The sequence below is a fragment of the Zonotrichia leucophrys genome, chromosome Z, assembly GCF_028769735.1.
Source record: "Zonotrichia leucophrys gambelii isolate GWCS_2022_RI chromosome Z, RI_Zleu_2.0, whole genome shotgun sequence".
NCBI lineage: Eukaryota > Metazoa > Chordata > Aves > Passeriformes > Passerellidae > Zonotrichia > Zonotrichia leucophrys.
The window spans coordinates 55,826,733-55,848,815 of NC_088200.1; the positions used below are offsets into that span (position 1 = coordinate 55,826,733).

At 41.4% G+C, this 22,083-nt stretch overlaps 1 protein-coding gene across 6 annotated transcripts in view; it reads left to right on the top strand.

Annotated features, from left to right (window-relative positions):
* The window catches only part of NRG1 (neuregulin 1), a 460,758-nt gene that overhangs the window by 326,945 nt on the left and 111,730 nt on the right, over positions 1-22,083 (top strand). For 2 of the 6 annotated variants that reach the window (XM_064735370.1, XM_064735371.1), the window contains exons 5-6: positions 3,374-3,424; positions 6,296-6,346. The exons of 2 other annotated variants lie outside the window; for them this stretch is intronic. In XM_064735370.1, the coding sequence (XP_064591440.1) occupies positions 3,374-3,424; positions 6,296-6,346 (102 nt within the window). The remainder of the gene's footprint in view (positions 1-3,373; positions 3,425-6,295; positions 6,347-22,083) is intronic. 2 more of the 6 variants (XM_064735372.1, XM_064735376.1) reach the window with 1 other exon arrangement.

Below are 22,083 nucleotides of genomic sequence, written 5' to 3' on the forward strand. Positions count from 1 at the left end.
GCATAATGAGTCAGATTCTCACCTGGAGCAAATCAGCATGCTTAGACCACTTATTTGGTCTTAGAAAGAAATGTGGCCATCACTCAATTTGGTATTGCAACTCCCCTAAGAGTAGTCTGGAACCTTTCCTTGCGATTTGACATACCTGGACTGAGGGCAATGTTTTTTTAATCTGACTCTGGTCAGTAGTTTCTTGGAGGAAAAAGGGGAAAATTATGATAGTTTTTAGAACCTAAAAGTTAGTTTAGCCATTGGATCACCCTGTGTCTTTTACCACATATGTCTGCATGCCTCTGAGGCCCCTGACTACAGCCTTCTACACAACTCTCTGCTCTGGCACCTGTACACCAAGTGACAGAGATGGAGAAAGTGCTCCCCTTTCCTCAAGGTGTATGTTAGTTTGTGTCATTGTTTGTATAATTCAGATGGCATCCCTAACAACACAAACAATTCAAAAGACTTAAAACTTACATCACTGCCAGAAAGTACACCTCAGGATGACAGAAAGCTTGTTTGGAGCTCCAATGACCTATGGTGTCTGAATTCTTTTCAGAGCCCAGGTTGTTGTTCCTGTCAGGGTTCTCAGAGTGACCTGCAAGTGCTGAACTAAAACCTGTGAGCTCAACCAAAATTCCTTCAGCTTGCTCAAGCAGCCTTTTTTGCATTAGGCCTCTGACAAACTAACTGGGAGCAAAAAAGCTGTGAGGGCATGCATAGAGCTGTTCACAACAGCAGCTGTAAGGCTCTTAAATATTTGGTTATCCTGGAGAAAAGGTTTTGACTGAGGAGGAGAAGGACATGCTGCCTGACAGCCGTACAGCAGAGCTTGTTGCCCATGCAACAAGTCCTCTCAGCAGCCCAATTAAAGTTCCCTATCTGGAAGGATGGATCAACATATCAAGGCCATGGGGTTTCTGGGAGTCTTGTATGTTATGAAGGAGTTCTTCCCTGTTATGTCAGGCTAAACAGCAGAAGATGAAGGCCTGAGTACTAAGGAAATAGGACTGAGAAGCTGCAGAGGCCTGCTATTTACAACATCCCCAGACAAGGATCTCTCATGGATCCTTCAGTGTTTTTATATAAGTTAGCCCCTGCACGAGCATACAGTTTCAGGAAACAGCACTTCACCAAGACTTAGTATTCCTAAGTGCCAGGAGACAGAACTGGTTATAATGAGGTAGCTGCTCCTCCTCGGAACTTAAATGTGATGGTGAAGACAGGCCTGCAGGCTGCCGTCTCCATACCCTAGCAGACTGCAGCAGTAAAAGTATTATGATTGAAAAATAGTCCCAGCTCTTTCACCTCAGGCAAGTACTGATGGTCTGCTATGAGAAGGCTCTTTTTTGTATGTTTCTTGTGTTCAGACAGCTTGCCATGTGGATCTGTACTGGCCTTCCCAGGCACTGTAAAACGTCTTTCTTATGGTTATGGTGTACTGAGTGCAGTAAGCAATACGCACAATTGCTGTGTCTTCCAAATTTAGCATCCACTGTTAGTGTTGCTAACACGAATGTTATTAGTGGAGCTTGGTAAAGTGTGACTTTGCCACATGTTTTCCAAATGTATTTCTCAGCACGTTTCAGGTGTAGGAGGCTCTGGCTGTGTTTTTTTTTTCCACTGGCAGCTTCCCGTCAGCGTTTGTACTAACACAGCTGGGCTGGGGAAGTGCCAGTAAGAAATGCTTCATCAAGCTCCGCACAGGCACTAAATGGAACATGGTTGCTTTAATGGTGAAAGAAAAGTTTGCTCCAGTAGTGCCAGATGCTGAGCTATGCAGCTGTCAGACCTGTTCCATCTCCTGACGTGACTAAGAAAGGTTAATTGCTCAGACAACCCAGCTGCACAATAGAGAAATTGCCGCTATACCCAAAAAATGGTCCTGAAAGCTGCCTGGCTACAGGCCACTGTATTCCAAGACCTAATGCAAAGGTTTTGATCTTAAAAATTTTAATTATGATACACACTGCATGCCATGCATTGCTGGCTGCCAAGGAAATGCTGCATAACATGTTCTCTCCCATTAGTGAGATGAAACTGGGATGTACTAACTAGGCAAATAGTACATTTGCCAAAGAAAGCTGTACCAAAACGGAAAAAAAAATACAAAAGAAGAGCAAGCAAGTAAGAAGTTAAAATGTAGAGCCAATATTAAAGTTTAACACGAAGGAAGTTGAAGGGAAGGCATTTGGACTAGTTTTGTCTCTGGTCAAGTTTCTGTGAACTCTGGAGACAATGAGCAGAGAACCATTGGAATCCAGATTCACAAAACAGAATAAAAACATTCCAAGTTTCTCTTTCCTAAGTCTCTTACGAGGTATTTTTTAAATTCTGTGTGTTTGACCTGCTTGGGGATTCTTGGTGTGCCTTGAGGTTTCAGGGCAAGACTTTTCTCTTGGCATTCAGGGCCTTTCTCCAGCTGTAGAGCTGAAACTTGTGCAGCTGCATTGAACTGCACCACTTAATGTCTGAAATGTGTTTTGAGAACTTGGGAAAGTCCAAGACTGTTGATGAATACAGCTGAAGAGTGATTTGTTCACACCTAAAAAATTGCAGTTGTGGCTTGTGGGGACAGCAGAGCACTCACAAATCAATGCGGTTGTTGGAACAAGGTCTCTGTGCAAGTCTGTGAAACCTAAACAAAGGCTTTCTACATTTTGCGTTCTCCCATCTGCACGTTTTGCATTAGCAAGGATCTGAATATGGCAACATCATCCCCCTTAGCCATCAGCTGGTTCAGCCAGTGAGTGCAAGCAGTCCGTGCCAGTATGTAAGTAGCAGCAGTGTATGGACATCTACAGAGGACCAGTATGGAAGCACAATTTTTCCCATCTCTTCAGCAAAACAACTGTTTGATTTCTATCACTGAGCCCCCCAGCAGTCGATGAGGGACAGGGTTTGCATGTGTGCTCAGAAGATTTCCCTGAAGCAGCAAGTGACACTATTGGGTGTACTTACCAGCAAGTCAAGTGATATGAACAGAGACACGTCTTTGCAAAATTTAACTGCCTAGAAGCATAAGGAGTGAATACTCACACTGACGTCTTCCAGAAACAGAGCCATCTGCATGATTTCTCCTGTTGCCACTGATCAGTTACTTCCAGAGGAAAATGAGAGATTGAACAACTGGCTGCTTTCAGGAGCAGGCTTTTTTCTTCAGTTTTGCTAGTAGGCACCATCATTTTTTGGTTTTTTCCCTGAAAAGAAACTTCTGCAAGCTGATATCTGATTGAAGCCTCTGCCCACTGGAGCAAAATTTAAACTTCCTTCTTTGAACACCTTTTTCTTCTTTACCTTGTGCATTCTGGAGCTGAATGCTGCTTGAGGATCATCTGACACCATATTATAACTTCTTGTTGCCTCTTGTGTTTTCCAGAGAGTACCACCAAGATACCAGTATCAACAGAAGTGACTAAAACTTCTTCACGTAAGTTAAATTAACAGTCTTTCTGTCTCTTTCTTTTCATTTCTTCTTGAAATTGTTTCTACAGCTCTGAAACAGCTCCTTAACAGAGAACAATTCTTCTACATCCAGCAGCTCTGTTTCTGCATATCACCTTGCACCTTGAGCTACTTCAGGGACCAAGAAATGAATGAAGAAGGATTAAGCATGTGTTTGACTATCTTGGGGCTGTATTGAGGAAGCAAATCTACAGTTGTCAGGCCTCAGCAGCCCAATTGAAGAAGTGTTTGTGTTGTTAGGAGCTATGTTTTAAAAAAGCTCTTACCTCCTTCTCGTGTAAATCCTAGCAGCTGCTTGTGAGTTTGCTGAGTGTACAGGCATATTGATGTGCCCTCAGGAAAGTATGTTGCCTAGAATTTTCTGTTCCTCAGGGCTCTACATACAATTCCTGGCAGCTCTGCAGGGTCTGTGAGTGTAGACAGGTAACTCACTGTCAGTAATTTAACCACTTTTGAAGCTGCCTTGGCATACTAGGAGCCTTCTACAGGTGGTTTCCTTTCAGGCTGATGGAATTTGCTTTCAGTATCCTTCCTGCAGTTACAGATTGCATACTTCCAGAGTAGCAATACTGCTGGAATTAACCCTAGTGAGAAGCTGCTTTCATTACTTAATTGTAAAGAGTTACTTTATATATGGCCACAATACAAGTGCTTGTCTGTACTGATGGCTTTGGCTGAGACAATTGTAGATAACCGTGTGTAAGCCGGGCAACCCAAGGATTTACAAGATGCATGTATCCTCCTTGGCAAAGAGGCTGGGGTCCTGCTAGCTTTTTTGGGAAAGCTATGTCTGGCAGGGACAGGTTTTAGTGTGAAATGACAGTGTTTGTAGGCTAGATCAAGGAAAACAGTGTGATTGCCAGATTTTGCATTTAGCATGCCTGCAGCCTTTTCTTTGATGCATCTGTGTGTGTGGCGACCTACTTCTGAAATCTTGGCATTGCTGCCTGACAGAAGAGACGTTGGCTGTGCCCATATTCTTTCATGTTCTCAGTGGGGCCTGTCACTGGTGCTTCACTGGAAATATATGAGACCACATAGCTAATAGCAAGTGTCCTGTAACCATTGGAACCATTTTTTGTTCAAAGAAGGTGACACGCTGGTCACTGACTCCGCTGGGCTTGCCTTGCCTTCTCCCTTGTGCAGCAAGAATGTAGTCCCTCTACTTTGCTGCCTCCTTTCCCATGGATTAAAGTTCTTGTTCTTGAGCGGTCTCTTTCCCTGCTTATGTCCCTTCAAGTGCCTGCTGTTACAGTACTGCCCTTCTCTTTACTGCTATTGTGCCGCTGGAGAGGAGGAAGCTGGGATGTTCAAAAAGCTGGCTGCATTCCTGATGAATCTCTGTACTGGCAGATTTCATGCCAAGCAGCACATCAAGGTATTGTCCCCAGAACAGCAAAAAGCATTATGTTTAGTGGTTGCTTGTGGAGGTCTCCACATGGAGCTCTGAGGAGGTCTTTGAAATGTGGCTGGAGCAGAGACCAAACCCAGACAGATGCTGTTTTTCCTGCTGTTCTATCCCCACTCTGGGTCCAGACTATGTCTTTCTCTAACACTTAATGAGTTTCCTGATGACCAGTAGTGCCTGGGGTTTTGGGCACTGATTTTTTTCCAGGACTTTCAAATGAAAATAATTAAGTAGTGTGTTGTTTCTTTACTTTAAGATAGACTATTTTGAAGTGCTGGTGTTCGAATCACCAGGATGTAGATCTCTTGAAGTATTGCTACAGTTACGTTTTGATGATAGGGGGAATTACAGAGCAGTCTTAGTTTTTTAGAGCGGGTTTTTTCTGCCGGAAACCAGGCTTTGTTAGGCAACAGATTCATCTTTTCTGTGTGACATGAAATGTTAAATGTTTCACTACAGAGCATGCAGTATGCCTGATCTGCTCCTTAGAATTCACAGACTGGCTGTTAGCCACCTCTACTCCACACCAGCATATTACATTGCCTTAGCAAAGTATTCTCTCTTCAAATTATTCCTTTCAGCTGATAATACTTCTCAAGCCTTCTCTGGAATTCTTTTTTCATGCATGACACTATATATGATTTGTTAGATAGTGAAAGCCCATGAAGCCACCCAAACACATGGCTCTTATTGCTGTGTGGTTCAGGTTTCCTATAGTTGAGACCTAGATTCAGGCTACCTGCTTCTTCTCTAAACTTTTCTGATTGCTTCCTTTGTGTGATTTGTGTTGAGGTCAATTTCCTTCCACTATCCTACAAGATTATTTACCATTCTTTTTCTGTTTTGTAACCACTTTGGGGCTAGTGCCATGTCCCATTTTGGTCTGGAATGTGTTCTGTTTTCCCTTTTATCTACAGCTCTTTGCTGAGGTGATTACACTCATAGACCCTCCTATCTTTCAAGCCACAGAAGTCCTAAACTATAGTTGTGATTGACTGAAATTCCTTACTGTTTAATAGGAGTTATGTGAGAAGAAGATATGAAACTAGTGCTTCCTGGGTCAGCATGTGGAGCTTCAAGACCTACTGCTTTCTACTTTCCTCTGATGCTGTCTGTCAGAAACAGCTGAAAATTTTACTCTGTCTTTGCCAGTTTTCTCACAGCCTTTCCTCCCAGGACTATGGAGCATTTTTGCTATAATTGATTATTTACAGTGCGCCTAGGACATGCTGAACCAACTTTGAAGTTCTTTGCTTTCTCAAGCTATCTCATTTTTTTTCTCTGCTCTGCTGGGTTTCTGACTACTGAGGAAAAAAACTAAAAATTAAAGAAATCTCTACTGGGGGAAAGATGTTCAGGCTCCTCCAGTATAGTGCTGTAGCTGTGGCTGTATTCTTACAACTTTATTGTTACTTCTGTGTGTTGCAGAACCCATGCTTAGGATACAAGCTTCAACAGAAGGAACAAACACTTCCTCCTGTAAGTATATGCAAGTTGTTTAAATTATTGCTGGCAAAACCCTCTAAATAATTCCTAGATCAGGAAAAAAAGTGCATTAAGAGATCAGGAATGACTGAGTGGGATTTCTGAACCATCGGTGCAATTGTTATTTGTTATGTATCATTAGAACTCTCAGAGACATGCTTTTTGTATATTGAGGCTCAAACACCTTCCTTCAGAAACGTCGAATGTGGGTTTGGGCAGGGCAAAGGAGGAGGAAACTACACCAGTGTTTCCTACTTGGAATTCCCGTCCCTGCCCTCCCCACACAATGTATTGCTTCAAATACTGGCTCCTCTGCCTCCACATCCCCTGGTCCTGGGGTAGCTGGAGCAGTCTCAGGTCCAGCCATGCCCACCTGAGTGCATTTCCCTCCATCTGTATGCCAGCTGTGCTTATTAGAGTTCTTTCACTCTTTCTTCTATGCCCCACTACCCTTGGGAAGAAAATGAGGAAGGTGACTACATCATTTAGTGCGTCTTCCCTCAGTTGGGACAGAGAGCCAGAAATGGTTCTTTCCTAGGAAGGAGAGATTATCTCTCTGCTTTTCTCAGGAGCACACTGGAAACTGCGGAGGTACCAGTGGGGAAAGTGACTCTTTTCTTCCTCTGAAGTGATGCTTCAGAGATCCCTTCAGAGGGGATTATGGTTTATGGATCGGCCATAATCCTGTACAATTGAGAACCTTTAGGAAGAGCCTTCCAGTTCTTTACTAGAACCAAATCTACCATCTATCAGGCAGGTTTTGAGCAGTCGGGAAGGCCACTTCACACAGTGGGGTTGTGGGAGGTGGGGTATTAATCTTGCCCTAAACCAGAAAGTGTTACCAGCTGCTAATAGGATGGCAGGTGAGATAGACCAATGGTCTGATCTACTCTGACAGTTTCAGGGCTGCTAAAAAATGTGTTTTATAGCAAACTATACATGAATGCCCTTAACTCACATTGAATAGCTACTGTAGCAGCACCAGGAGGAAAGGTCAAAGCCATATCTCTGTATTTTTCTAGATTTTCATCTCAGCTGATAATTTTTAAGTGTGTGTTGAAAGAATTAGAGAAATTTGATGGGTTATTTAAGAAGCTTTCTGCCAGCAAGGTGAGAAGAGTTGAATTTTGGCCTCTATTTCCCCTTGATGACTAGCAGCAGAGTAGGCAGGAATAATTTCTGGAGCTGTTTAAAACAGTAGATCCTCGCTGTTCTGTTCTCAGGAGCATTAATGTATACTGCAGCTAGTACCACTCAAGTCACTAAAATAAGTTATGGAGGAGAGAGGGCAATAGTGGATATTGCTGCCTGTGCTGGGTAGGAAAAGCAGGAGGGATCCAACGTTTATTGCTAACAGATGTGAATGTCTACTCACACTACAGAGTGATGAGGGAGTTGACCATGTACTTATTTTAAAGATCTTTAGAGATTTTCTTTTCTGAATTTCCGTGTGACATGTCCATTTCACATTTGTCCCTGTCAATCTTGTAGTAGCCACAGGAGATAAAATAAACTGTGTCCTTCCACTTCTCAGACAATAGCAGATGTTTAGACAACATGCCAGCACTGTCACTGTTGGCCAGACACTGGGAAAGACCTGAAAACAGCAGAGTGACTCAGTAGGTTCTCTCCCCTAGGGTTTTCACAAGACAACAGACATGTGGCATGCTTTGCTTCTTTTGGAGTTTCAGTGACAGATATTCAGAGAGGAAGAAGTTTAGGAAAAAATCCCTCTTCTGTAAGACCCTCCACAACTAACATCCCAAACATGAAGATCCCTTTTATGTTCACATATTGCTACACTCCTCTAAATCAAGTCCACTTTGAGAGTGTGGACCTCCATTCTTAAGCAAAGGAGAAAGGCTTGACTCATTATTTTGCTGTCACATTCAGAAAGACCATGTATTAAAGCTGCCAGCAGGACTGTCTATGGGCAACATCAGTCTGGAAACCCATGCTCTGAGAGCCATACTGGATCAAAAGCTGAGCATTTATAGCAGTAGGAAATGAGAAAGTTGCACGGAGTCTATGGGAATATGTGTCGAATAGAATTATTTGCTTAGCTGCACCTTGCAGCATTACCCTCGTACTTTTTTGTGCTACTTACTAAGGGCTTCTCCCAAAATGTCTGTGGAGACACTTCCCCCAGCAAAGAGCAAAGAGCCTGCACATGCCATGTAGTCTGCCTGTTTCAGATGTAATTGTCTTATCCAAGGATTCTCAGTTCAGATTTGTCTGTTTTAACAAGATGGTGAGCTAGCATCACCCCTCTATCACTTGGAACATACTCTCTGCAGAGTGCTTCCTCCTGTCCTCCATCTAGCAGGTTGATGTGATGCCCAGCTGGAGGCAAGAATTTGAATAAAGAACAGGTAGGAAGCTGATCCTACCTTGCCTGTGGCTTCTTTTTCAGAGGAATACAGAATGGGTTTGTTTAGCTTTTTCCTGGAAAGGAAGACTCATTGCTGATCATCTGTCCCATAGATGAATTAAAACTTGTTTTCTTACAGACTTTCTTGTTGGCCTCTAAAACCCGCACAGAAATTTTAAAAAGAAACCTTAATTGGGTAAGAAGTGTGCCAGTTTGGATTGCTCATCCTTCCTCTCTGGAGTTATTAACTTAGAAGCTCCAGGCCTGTTGCAGCAAAACACTTTCCTAACACTTCATCTTCTTGTCGTGCAGTAAGAGATTCCAGTATGTATATTAAATTATGACCAGATACAGCATATAGAAGGGAAGTTAGAAAAGACTTTTTGCCTGCCACCTTTTTTTTTAGTACAATACTGATAAAAATGATCAATGCTGAGCAATAAAACCTTCTGTGGTGTGTTGCTAGGGTCATTGGTTTACAGAATATTTTTAACAGGAGCATCTTTGCATATACAAAGCAAAGAGCCTGGCCAGTAAATCATCTGTGTATACTAAAATCTTAAAAAGCAAGTCAAGTTTTTGCTAAATTCTGCTTTCCTTCTTCTGCTAAAGTGAACCCAGTTCTTATCCCATTACCTGACAGAAGTCCACTTTTAAAAACCATGAATTTTCTAAAACTCAAACAAACTTTCTCCAAAGCTTCTGGAAGACAGAGTGTTTGGGCCCTAAATGATACAGTTTTTAGGTGGCTTTTTCTTCTGCCTTAGGAATACCCAAACCTGAAAAGACCTGATTTTTTTGGTATTTCAAGCAATTTTTTAAATGGTAATCTTGATTTGTATCAAGTCCTCAGACCATTTGAGTTGTCCTGCTGTCTGATTTTTGGAAGTTTGTTTAGATTTCTTTATTTTAGTTTTTTAATGGTGCTCATGCACAGATACCTACCTAACGACCGGAGTGCACTTGCCTTTCATGTGTGGCAAAAACTTATGGAATCGAGGAAACAGATATGCAAAGTCTTTCCTGCTTGCTGAGGTCCATGTGAATTGCAGTTCCTTGAAGATGCAGCATGACTTGATGACTAGGTATCTTGCAGTATAGTAAAATATAGTATATCTGGTTTTTTCTGCATTAATTCCATTTACTGTATTTTGTTTGTTTTATTCTGAGTTTGACAGATTTTAATTTATAATATACCCTCTACAATGGAGAGACAAAGACGATAATATGATTGACACTGCTGCCACACATTGTAAGGATCAGAAAAAACTAGGGGATAATGCCTAACCATTGAACACATGTTCACCTTCTTTAAAACATGTTCAGCTTCTTCTCTACAAACTTCTGCTGCTTTGTCATGAAATTTAAATACAGTGATAGTACCTCAGAAACTTCTGAAATGCAGCTATTTTGGGTTTTTCTTATGAGATAGTAAGTAACTGTGTACAGTCAGTTGAGGCAGGATGAGAAGTATGAGATGGTATGTAACTGTGAATTTTTCCTATGAGATAGTAAGTAACTGTGTACAGCCAGTTGAGGCAGGATCAGAAGAGGAGAATACTGTAACCAATTTATACAGCTGAAGGAATTCAGATGTGGAAGGCAATTACTTAGGTTGCAGTTATGCTATCAGCAGGACTCCCAGCTCCTGCTCTTGTAAAAAATTAGTCTGACATCTTCAGCTATCAGAATTGAATTCATCTGTGCCATAGCTTAAAAGGCTACTTCTCCAGGAAAGCCGTGGTGGGAGAGTGGGTCAAAGGAAAACACAATACCACCTCTTGCATTTTTCTATGGGTTTATTTCCCTTAATAATGGCCTCTGGAGAGAATACTTTGCTTTGTTCTAAGGACACGGTGAGTGACTAAGGGAAGGGAACTAGATAACTAGTTCTTATTTAATGTAAAATGAGTTTAAACCTCCTAGTAGATGAAATCCTAATGAAAGAGCAGCGGTGAAGTGTCAGTCCTTTGTTATAACCTGCCACAGTGTGCAGTATGTTCCACTTTCATTCTTCATAGGGGGCACCAGTGACAATGGACAATGCAGTGGTAACTTCAGTACTTTTATGATTTTGTGTGGCATGACAAACCCTACTTCCCATAGTCATATTTTACAGATAAGACAAACTCATGGAAACAGGTAAAATCTCCCAGAGACACAGCTTTCAATCTTTCCTCCCAGTCTAAAGATGGTGTGACAATAAATGCCTTCTCCCAAACCACTTAATCTCACAGGGTTTTCTCTAGTTGCATTCTTGGTCCCTCAGTCTTGCTCTGAAGGAGAGCTTGTGTTGTCACTCAGCTGGTGAATGCAATGGTTTCTGTCTGTTTATTTCAAGATGTGCTTTCCAAAGGTCATGAACTACACCATAAAAAGAGTTATCAAATAGGTGGCAGTCTACTCTGGTGGAATACAAGTAACAGATTTCTGTTGTCCGTAGTATTTCTAAAGGAATTTCTCAAGCCCCCATCACATTGCCTTCAACATGTTAAGGATCCTCTCTTTTCCAAGATCCTAACTCCAGAAACTCCTCCATCTTTCAGCAAAAGGATTTTTAACTACTGTATGTGTCCTTCATGATGGAGTGGGGGAGGCCCTCACACCAGGGTAGCTGTCCAAAAGTCGCATTGTCAGTGAATGCCTTAGCTGGAGAGTGTGGGCTTCATCCCTGCCTTTCCTCAGGAACCCTCAGTATGTCTGGACTTTCTTTTCTGAGATCCTGCAAATCATATGGGAATTTTTCTTCAACAGTCTATTGTAAGGCTTGGTTTCTCTTGAGGTTCTTCTCACAGAGTCAAGTCATGGCAAATTCTTTCCTAAGAGAGCATTACTTTGTGTCTTTCAGACTTCTTCATACTTTGCTGAAATGACACATGCTATTTGCCCACCTGAGAGCAAAATAAGCATCTTCCTGATCTGCCAGCAAAGCCTGTGCTGTACTGGAGGATATGAGCTTGTAGCACAGGGATGTGTCAGTGTTTTGATTGCAGTTGTTTGGTCACTGTGTCTTCCGAGAAAGGCCCAGGTACTGTCACTGTGAAAAAAAAACAGGTACTCAAAGACTTCTGTTCCTCCTGGCCTCCTCCTGTTCCTCCCATACTCTTTCTGGGTAGCAACTGTGAGCATACTTTGTGGTACTGGATCAGCCTTCTCAAAATCTTTTCTCTTCTGAGGCATCAGGGTGGTTCTCACTGAGTAAAGGTACACAACAGGTGGTCATGCAAGTAGGACAGCGATCTGTGAATAAAATGGAATCTGTAACCTTGACAGAAACATGCATCTCTTTCATGTTATTATCCATGCTGTAGTCAAGACTGTCAGTGTTCTGTTGGAAGGCATAAGGGAAACAAAGAGCTCAGAATAAGTATGAACAATGGATACTCTCAACCAACAAAAAATTATGAGCATGTGCATGGGTACAAAATAGTATTTGTATTTTAATACGATAAGGAATTCCCAACTTACTCCTGTAGTCCAGATATGCTGTTCATCTCCTTATCTTCCGTGTACTGCCCCCAAAGAGTTTACCTGAGGCACTCTCTTGAGTTAACCTCAGGAGAGACAAGCAATGCAAGTTGCTTTGTGCTATTCAAGAGACTTTTCTGTCCTCAGAAAGACATGATGACAGCCCACTTTCTTGTTTTTAGTGGTGGAGTTTCTCTTGTGTCAGTTTTAGAGGGAAAGGTCCAACAGAGATAAAAATGCCGAAGGGAACTTAGGTTAGCAAATTTGAGTTATGCTATCAAACCTGAAATCTTGCTGGGCTCCCTTTGACAGGGAGGCACACAGAGCAGGCTTTCTTAGATGGTGTGTTTTGGGCTTTCTAGTCCACATTCTTTCAGGAGGGATCTTAGGCTGCCTCAGCTGTAAACAGACACCCTGTGGCATAGCATGGTCCATGAAGGGTTGTTTCAAGTTCATGGACTGGCAGTAGAGGTCTGTCATGAAGTAAAAATACAAATGTAATGAAATACAAGGGAGTCAAGAGCCTGGATCTATTGCTTTGTTGTCATGATGAGCTTCAAATTTGGACAGTCTGGTCAACCACAGAGGCAGATGGTGATGTCTAGGGAGAGGGAAAAAAGAAAAACACAGTGGTAGATAAAAGATGAACAGAAAAGTAAGCTGTTACTTTTCAGAATAACTTGTCAAGTATATGGCTCTGAATGTTTCCATTTACTTAAAAAAATACCCTAGATAAATCACTATTTACTTCTTTAAAAATGTTGGCTGCATCACAGAAATGGTATTTCAAAAGCTATAGGGAGAGTATTGAACACATAAATGTGAACTTTCCATAGATGCATGGCTTTGAAAAGCCATCACTGTGTCCCCTCATTAGCTTCTCCACAAACACAGTGGCACTCCATGGCTGAGACTCAATTTAGACTACAGCAGTTCCTATCAGGTAAATTAAAAGGAATAGTCTTCTTTCGCATTCCTATCTAGCGGTTCTGTAATAGTGCCGTGGGAGCCAAGCTAAACCCTCGGGAAGAAATTATTATCCTATCCTTCATGTCCACATCTCTTCTAAATTGCCTTTTGGTAACCTCTTCTAATTGGTTGCAAAATGGGAAAGTTGTATCTCCTGTGACTTTCATTATCAAAGTGTTCCCGGAGGTTCTTAATGGTTTCTGCTGTTCTTGACATTCTCCCCTTGTACAGAAAGGAGAAGGAATCGCTGTAGTCATTGCGGCTATTAAAGAGCAGCCTTTTACAGTGTGATCTTCCTTCTAGGTTTGCATCTTTCTAAACATTTAGCAGTAGCCAGCTAGTCAGTAACTTTGAGTTGCATCCACTGTAGCTGGCAAGTATCACAAAACACCCACTCTGTTTTTTTGAAAAGAAAGTTGTGCCCTCGAGCAATTATCCTTTTACTCTTGTCTGATGGATATCAGTATCTTCTTTCAGTGACTATGTATGTATATAAAGGCTCTTGCATTTCCTCATAAGATTTTCTTTTCCTGGCTGCCTATGCTTCATTCTAGTCCTTTCAGCTTCGTTATGGATATAGAGAGCTCATAGGCCTTACTGGTAGTTTATATTGATCCCAGTGTGTATCCAGCTGTCTGAGATCCTTTGGTAAATAAAGGAATTCCAAGTTTACCCTTCTACAGGGATCTGCTTTTTGCATAAGAGGAAACTTTTTCTTAGCCTTCCAATTTCCAAACTTTATCAATTCTGTTGAAAGCTAAAATAGCATAGGGCATTTCTATTTTATGGTGATCATAAAGGCTAAACCTAGTGTGCTATATGGAGTGACGCTGAGGAGCGAGATGGAGTGCTGGAGCAGTGTTTGCCCATTTCATCATTAACATGCTCTCTTGTGTCATTTTGGGCCATGCCAGCTGATTTTCAGGACACCCAAGCCAATAAGAAGGATTGAGTGCACTGAGAGCTTTACCAGGAGGGAGTATGGGTACCACCCTGCCAGCCCAGCTCCCTTCACTCTGAGTGAGCAGTTCTCCCATATCATCCCCACAGACACTGCAACCCCCAAAGGCTCATAGGTGTCTTTAACTATGCCAGAGGGAATTAATCCTAAAGTTATAGTAATGCCATGAAAACACCACTTGGATGGGCTGAGACTCACTCTTTCCACAATATAGACACTGAGAACTGGAAGAAGACACATGTAAATGATTTTTCATGAAGGGCAGAGCCACGGTGAAGTGCTGTGTGATGTAGATGTAGCCTAGCCATGCTCGCCCTTAGACTGAGAACATGATCTCTCTTCTTTCCTGCTGAGCAGTGTTGGAACATCTGAGCAGTCAGGCTATCCCACCCCAGCCTTCCCAATGACCATGTATTTGCGGGGCAAAAAGCACCTGGCATTACACCCCAGCCCTCCCAACTGTAGCAATCATGGTCACTGCTCTTGAGCAGAGATGTGAGATAACACCTACTGCAGTCCAAGCCAACAGAGGAGACAGCTTCTCCCCAGCCTGAGAATTTGGCTCTTTTCTTTGTCCATTTGTTTCTGTTTCATTTATTCAGCACAGAAAAGCTCCTTGCTCCAGAGCATTTAATGTCCAGAATTGATATTGAATAGGGAAGGATTTGACTGGACACAGCTCTGCAGCCTAAAGTTTTACCAATACCATGTGCCATTGAGATTATCTAAAAGTTTCCCATTTTTACATGGGCTAGTAATAGCACTTCAGAACTTAAAACAGTGATTATTTTTCTGAGGTGTATCAAGTGGAATCTGAACTCTGTTACTGATATCTTTCTGGTAATATTCACAATGATCCAAAATATGACTCTTAGTAACACAGTCAAGTGTCTGACAGTGTATTTAGATGAGCTCTCCAAAATGTCAGCATAGTTGAGGAGGAGTATTACTGGAATGGTTGGTTTCTAAAAGAAAAGGATAAGCCATACTCCAGGAAAGAAATATTAGAGTGCTTTTTTTTAATAGTATCTATTTTGCTGGCAGATAGCCAGCTCTGAAAGCCACAGCTACCTGCATTGTAAAAACCTACTCATTGGTGCCAGTTGTGGCACAAACTGTCAGTGGCAGAATGCTTTTTCTAGTCTTTTCAAATTAGAAGTAAGCTAACCACATATGATGCTTTTATTTGTTTGATATGTCTACATTTTTATATATAGTAACTGAGAATGTTCTTTCAGTTGTAGCTAAGCATCTGTTGGAAACTTTCGAACACTGACGTCCAGTGCCATGGGGCATTAGTTCAACAGTTTAGTTATTGTTCTGAGAGAACAGTAGCTTTAAATGTCTGGTGCTTTTGCCTGATTAAATGCCACCCCCCCCCCCTCCGTCTTTTTCTATTCTGAGAAAGTCCAAAACTTGCACTGATTGTTTTGCATTCCTAAATATTTTATGTTATTTAAAACAATACAAATATGGAGTGGTTCCACAGGGCACACAATGAAATAGGATTGGATCTTGCACTGTACTTTTTATACTTTATGTGTATGTATAGTATGTACTTTATACATACTACCTTAGTATGAATTTTATTATTTTATTATTTCCCTGGAATGGCTCTTTCTTTCCATTTCCCACTGGGGAAATATTTGGCTTAGCAAGGTTATGCATGGTTCTTGAATATTTTAATAATCTACGCAAAACCCATTAGCTGACACAGTGACAACTAATACTTGACAGACAGTAAGATAACAGTTGTCTCAGAGACTGTGAGAGGCCAGAAGAATCTTAAACACTAATCTTGCAGGAAGGATGAAGAGTTGCCTTGAGCAGTGATGCAGCTCATTCAAATGCATGTCGATCTGTCTTGAAGAACTGGTGCTTCAGATCCCTAGTGTAATGAGCTCTAAGTCAGATGTTGTTCTTGGCTACCAGGCAAGCTGCATCTGCAGAGTACATCCTTGTAACTCGTTTAAATATTTCTCACTTTGGAGGGAGCAGGTTAAGACAGATCCAGGGAAGGAATGCTGTGAACATATTCAGAATTTGTATCTTTTTTGGTGGACTAGTAGTCATGCCAGTGTAACTGTGATCACTGAGTGGCAGATCAATCCCAAGCATCATGGGAGGTAACACAAGTTTGAAATCCTCTCCCTGTGTGATCAGCCAGTGCTTTAGGTCGGTGCACTGGTGAAATTTCTTCCTGGTGGCTGGCAAGAGGAAATTAGACATGGGTTAGGGACTGTTTACTTTAACCAATTGCATGTTTTTGCCAGATGGAGAGAATTCTCTGTGTCTTACCCACAATGTCTCCATCCTGCATCAAATCTGTAAGGGACCTCTCATGTTGCCAGCAACACCATGACTTAATTATACATCCAAGGTCAAGAGCTAAATGCCAGCACCGTACTAATTCTTCCAGCTAAATCGACACCTGGAGAGCTAATGTACTGCTGTACTTACAGCTTGAGTTATATGTAGAAAATAAGCAGTAAAACTCTAGATAATTGGATATGGATTGCATTTGCTCATTATACGTTCACTGGATAATATGCATACATCAGAGGCCTAATATTCACCCCTGCAAGAAAGCTCAGTTATAGGCAGGCTGAGCAAATGGAGCTTTTCAATTTAAATATGCAAATGAATTTCATACACACATGGACACTATTAGCAGATGGTCAGTAAGGAAGGCTGTGTACAGAGGAGGGAGTCTTTCCTTTTAATTTGATAAGAATCTGTTCCTGTGGATGTTCTTTCATCCTGAGGAATAGCTTTTATTATCTGTAAATATCTTATAAAATATGAGATTGTCATTCACAATAACCTGAGAGCATCATGCATGAAGTAGTGGATGAAAAATTTTCTCTGGGTGGAGAAAAAAAAAGTAAGAAAGAAAGAGTCAAATATTTTTATTGTCATCAAATTTTCAGAACACAATATGGCACAAGTAACTTCAGTAGAAACACATTAGCCAGAGCTGATGATTCACATGGGATTGTTGAAAACTTTGAGATTTGTTAAGGAAGAAAAGAATTATTTAAAAATACTTGGAAGAAGAAATGGGCATCAGCTAACTCTGAAATGGGAAACAACCAGAGAATTGGTTAACACATCTTTGACCTTCTGCTCTAGATTTCATCTGCTGTATGCTAGTATTGAAGGGGTGGTGGATCACAGGAAAAGATAGTATAAGCAAAAAGGAGAGGAAAGCATGGTAGTATGAGCTGGCATTTCTGCTTAGCCTCTGTCTCAATCTCATCACTGACTTCTTAGACACTGCCATATTCTTGGCATCTCCCCTTTTATTATCTCAAGAAATTGTCAGTGTGACAAAGTACATTACAGCATTTGTGAGAAACACCGACTAATAACGGCCTTCTGAGTTTTTAAAGAGCTTTGTATGCTTTTCTGATCTTGAGGACTCCTCAGTCCTAGTGAGGATCATGTCTTGACCCTCAGTAGCTCTGCAGAAAATAGTTGTTTCAAATAAATTTGAGCACAATCTCTGCGCACAATGCCAACTTGCAAAACTGAAGTATCTTGAACAAAAGCCCCAGCTGTCAGCCAGTCAAACTGGTCACATGTGAAGCAATCACGGTGCTTTACCTCTTCTACCTGGCCACAGAAAGAAAGGGTAGCTGACCTGTTCTGGAAGGCAGCGTTTGATGCTGAGCAGAATTTCTGCCACAACCCCATGCTCACAGATGGTGGGGAAGCAGAACAGCCAGAAACATGCATCAGCAAACAGTCTGGCCAACCCCAGTGCCCACCAAAGCCTGTATTCTTGTCTCAGGCACAGGTAGCAACTGGTGCTCAAGGACAAGCCTCAAAGACTCGGGGAAAGGTGCAGCAAAAAGATGATGCTTTTGCTAAATGAGTTTTCTCCCACACTGTGACCAGGAGAGGGAACTCAACCTTTCTGACTCCCATTTTTCTCTAGTAAGGTTTATGAGGAGTCTTGTCTCTTCTGCAATCTTGTTTATATTACTTTCCGTAGCCTTGTTTGGCCTCTCCAATTTATATGTCAATACTTTACTGATTACTGTCCACTGTCTGTGGGCAAGGTCAAAAAGGGAGAGACAAGTGCAAAAACAGTCCTCATGGAAAACTGTTGACTTGTTTCATTACCTAGAAAATGTCATCCTTGTCCTCCTGCGCTTAACTACTGGCATATATGATACAGCATGAGATTTACTAGCCTGGGCATAAGAAGCATTTGGTTTTGTTAGTGCAGGAGTAATATTCCTATTTTCTGTGCAACTATCAAATCTTTTCTCAAAATTTCCCTAAGAACTCTACTTGAATGAGGCCTAAGCAAATAAGTGTTTCTTGATGGCAGATATTTTTTTTTCTATATCCGTCTGGAAAAAATAAATGTCTGTATTCCCCCTACAGGAAAATCTGATTGCAGAGGACTGTAAAATCACCTGACAGGCTGCAGAGGCGTAATTTGGCCTGCTCCTCACAGTCCACAAAAGTTCTTCTCTTAGCTCAAGAGATGGAAGGGTATACTCTGCCTCTCTGAAAGCACTCCCTTCACTACCCTGGTGATGTAATATCATAAACTGGGAAGCCTTGGGGGGGTTTCATTTTGCACTTTACTTTGTGAAGTGCTGAGAAATATCCCTATGTCAGTCTTTTCAAGGCTTCTAACTGATCTTAAGACTGGCCACAGCTTGACCTGATTATGGTTTAGTTGTCCCAGAGTAGATACAATTAATATGTATCACCCACAATTAATATGTGGGTGAATATACAAGGAAAACAATGTCTTCAACAGTGCATTTGCACAAGGCTTCTGTCACTGACACTCGCCTTTGCCCTGTCGTTTCACCCACTGTGATTAGAAATTCATCAAATATGTCTGGAGAATTTGCATGCTTAGCCTGCTTTGGAAAGAGGGGATTGTCTAGCTGTGAAAGGAGATTATGCAGCAATTTCCTCCTCAGCACAGCAAGACAATGAATCTGACTCTTCATTATAGAGGAAGGATGAGTAAGAACGGTTGCATTTCCTGTGCAGCAAGAGCAACATGAGCAGTGCTCCAGATTCCTTTGGGAATTTCCATTATCATGTCAATTTCAGACATAATGCATAATGTTACTATAAGAAAATGTAGGTGTTTAAATAGGATTGTTTGTGGGGAAGGAGAAGGGGAAAGGGATTGATCCACTAAACAATGTGTTTGATCTCAGCTAGAAAGACAGCTCTACAAAAGAAGACAGGCTCAAAATTAGTTACTTGAGTTTTATAACTCATGCATGAATTACTGATAGCAGCAATGTACTTTTCAGATGGCCCTAGCTTTTATTAAATATTCTCACATTCTCTCACCCCTTAGGAAAATATTTCCCTCCACTTAGAAAAATATTTTGCTGTGTTTTCACTATGTGAAAGGCTGTAAAGAAGTCTTGCAGTTACTTGTATATTTGCTAAATAAATGGAGAGAGGTCCCACAAAGCATCTGCCTCTTTCTCCTGCATTTTCACACTCATGCTCAGGGAAAGACAACTGGTGCTGCTGGTCAAACAGTCTTTCTTTCCCAGGCATCAAACAGTCTTTCTTTCCCAGTCTTTAACAGATATGCAATCCTGATTAGATTTTTTCTAACTTGAGGGAAGTTGTACATCTGCAAATGCAAAAACTTGTCACAGGGACAGCAGTCACAGTGACATATTCTCCTTCTCAAAAAAGACTATCTAGGAATTGGATGTTAACAAGACACTGGTCAGAAGGAAAATTTCCCGAGCGGCCTTAGGCAGATGCCTTAGGACTAGTATGAATGTAGGCTGGGAATCCCAGACCAGCAGTTGGCTCCTGAGGGATCAGCCCGTGAATTCTAAAATGCATGTGCAGAAATCCCAATGGATGCCCAGGAAGACTTTTGATGCCTCAAAACTAAAATTATTTCTTGTGAGTATTAGTCCAAACAATTGCCAAAGTCTGTTCCATGATCATGTGCTGAGTGGGAAGCCAGGCAGACAGCCAGCATGCTAAAGATTACTGAGATGGAGATGGGAAGTTGTCTCCACGTCTGTCTATCTCCTAGATCCTGCCTTTGAGGAGCCTCCTCAAAGTTTTAAGGAAGGGGGAAAAAAATAAAAAAGAAAGAAAGGGAAAGCATTAAACTGTGATAATCTAAATGCACCTACTATTTTTCTGTGAGAGTGTTCACCATGTGTCTTCTCTGTTCATTAAGTCTTCAAAAAAGCTTCAGTGACATTCACATCTCTGATGTAAAAAATGTGTCATTATTTCCTGCAAAGTTGGAGACTTCCTTCAGCAGGAGGAATGTGGAATTTCTTCCTAAAACAGTCTATCGTGCCAGTGCTGAAAGTGTGATCTCAGGAGAGAAAGAAGGCTCTCAAGGGAGAGAAAAGGGTAGCCATGTTACGTTATTTTAAAATACAACCAAAAGCTTCTATTAACACGTTGGGTGAGGTCTATGATCGCAAAAGGATCTGAGCAGGATCCTGGTTTATCAAGGAACCTCTAGGGTAAGGAATGGAAGGAAGACACATACAGTTCATATAGTTGCAGGTGTGAGAAAGCAAATGACAATGCCCGAGACCACATGGTTGTATCTGCCTGTTTATTAAGTTAGGAGTTAGGTTCATTTTAAGTGCCTGAGTACACTTTTTTTTTTTTCTCCCTCATAAAGGAAATGCAGTGACTGCACATGCCTTATTAAAAGATTGCTTGTTTGGCCAGTGGCCATAGAAGAATAATTCCTCTTATTGCTCAGTAAATCAAGTTACTGTCATTTTAGACACTCCAGCTGAATTTCTGATGAGCACATGAAAGAGTTAATTCTACCACTGTCATGGTACCACAGCATTGAAATAAGAGAAAATTTTAGGAACATAAATTGTATCCTCTCTCGTAGCATAAATTTGGAGCCTAAACTTATAAAATTATGCCATTCTGTAAAAGTCTTGCAAAATGTACAAGTAGAACTGTGGACTAATAAAGTGCAAATAAAATACAAGCAGGAGGCAGTCTCTTGAATTTGTAAGTATTTCAAATGCATTTTTAAAATTTTAAATAAACTTCTTATAATGTTAAATATTTTTTCATTTCAGTTAACACAACCTTTCTTATGTATGATAATAACCAGGCTATCCTGGACTGGATGGGTCTGTTGATTTAATTTGAAGTGGTGGGCTCCTTCTCTTGAAGGTTTTTTTTGGTGCTTTTGCAATTGAAAGCCTTTCTTTCCTAATAGGATTAGCCCAAATAATTACCAAAGGATTTTTCTGTCATCTGTGCACTGTTCCCCACAGTGGTATTAAAAAGCCTGTCTGCAGTACTGAAATAGTCAATGGCTGTGGATAGCTGAAAAGGTCATAGTTAACTGTTGCCACTCAAACCAGAGAAAGTCATCTACAAAGGCAAGACTGTGGAGTGTTTTACTCTAATCTCCACTATGCCCAACTGTTCCCATTGTGGGAAGAATAAACATTTGGCCTGAAGCCACTAGGGAGGTTCTGTCAGACAGCAGGGTTAAGTGCGGGACTACAACCCAAATGGTAGGTGTCATGACAATCCTTTGCAGCGCTTGTTCAGTAACACGCAAGTGATCTGGGACAACAAAGCTTTTGCATGTGTGCCAAATTTCATGCTAGCTAGCCCTTTGGTTCTGAATGCAGACCAGAGGCCTCCACTCTGACCTACTGGGCAGGGAGTCTACTTGAGTTTTTTTGGCAGGTCCCTTAAATGCGTGAGATACATCAGCAGTCCGTGGGAGAAGCTTCTGACTCTTCAGCTTTAGGACAGCTCCTTGCTGCTTTTTATAATTTTTATCTTTTTGGCACTTTATCAAGAGCAGTTACAAATTTTGTACAAAGAAAGGAACCCCTTGAGGAGGGGAAAAAGAAATTGTGATTCAGGTTGAAACTGCACAAAACCATCCTGCTGGGGAAGCAGGTCTGAATTAGTGCCTGTGACTTTAATCCGTGTATC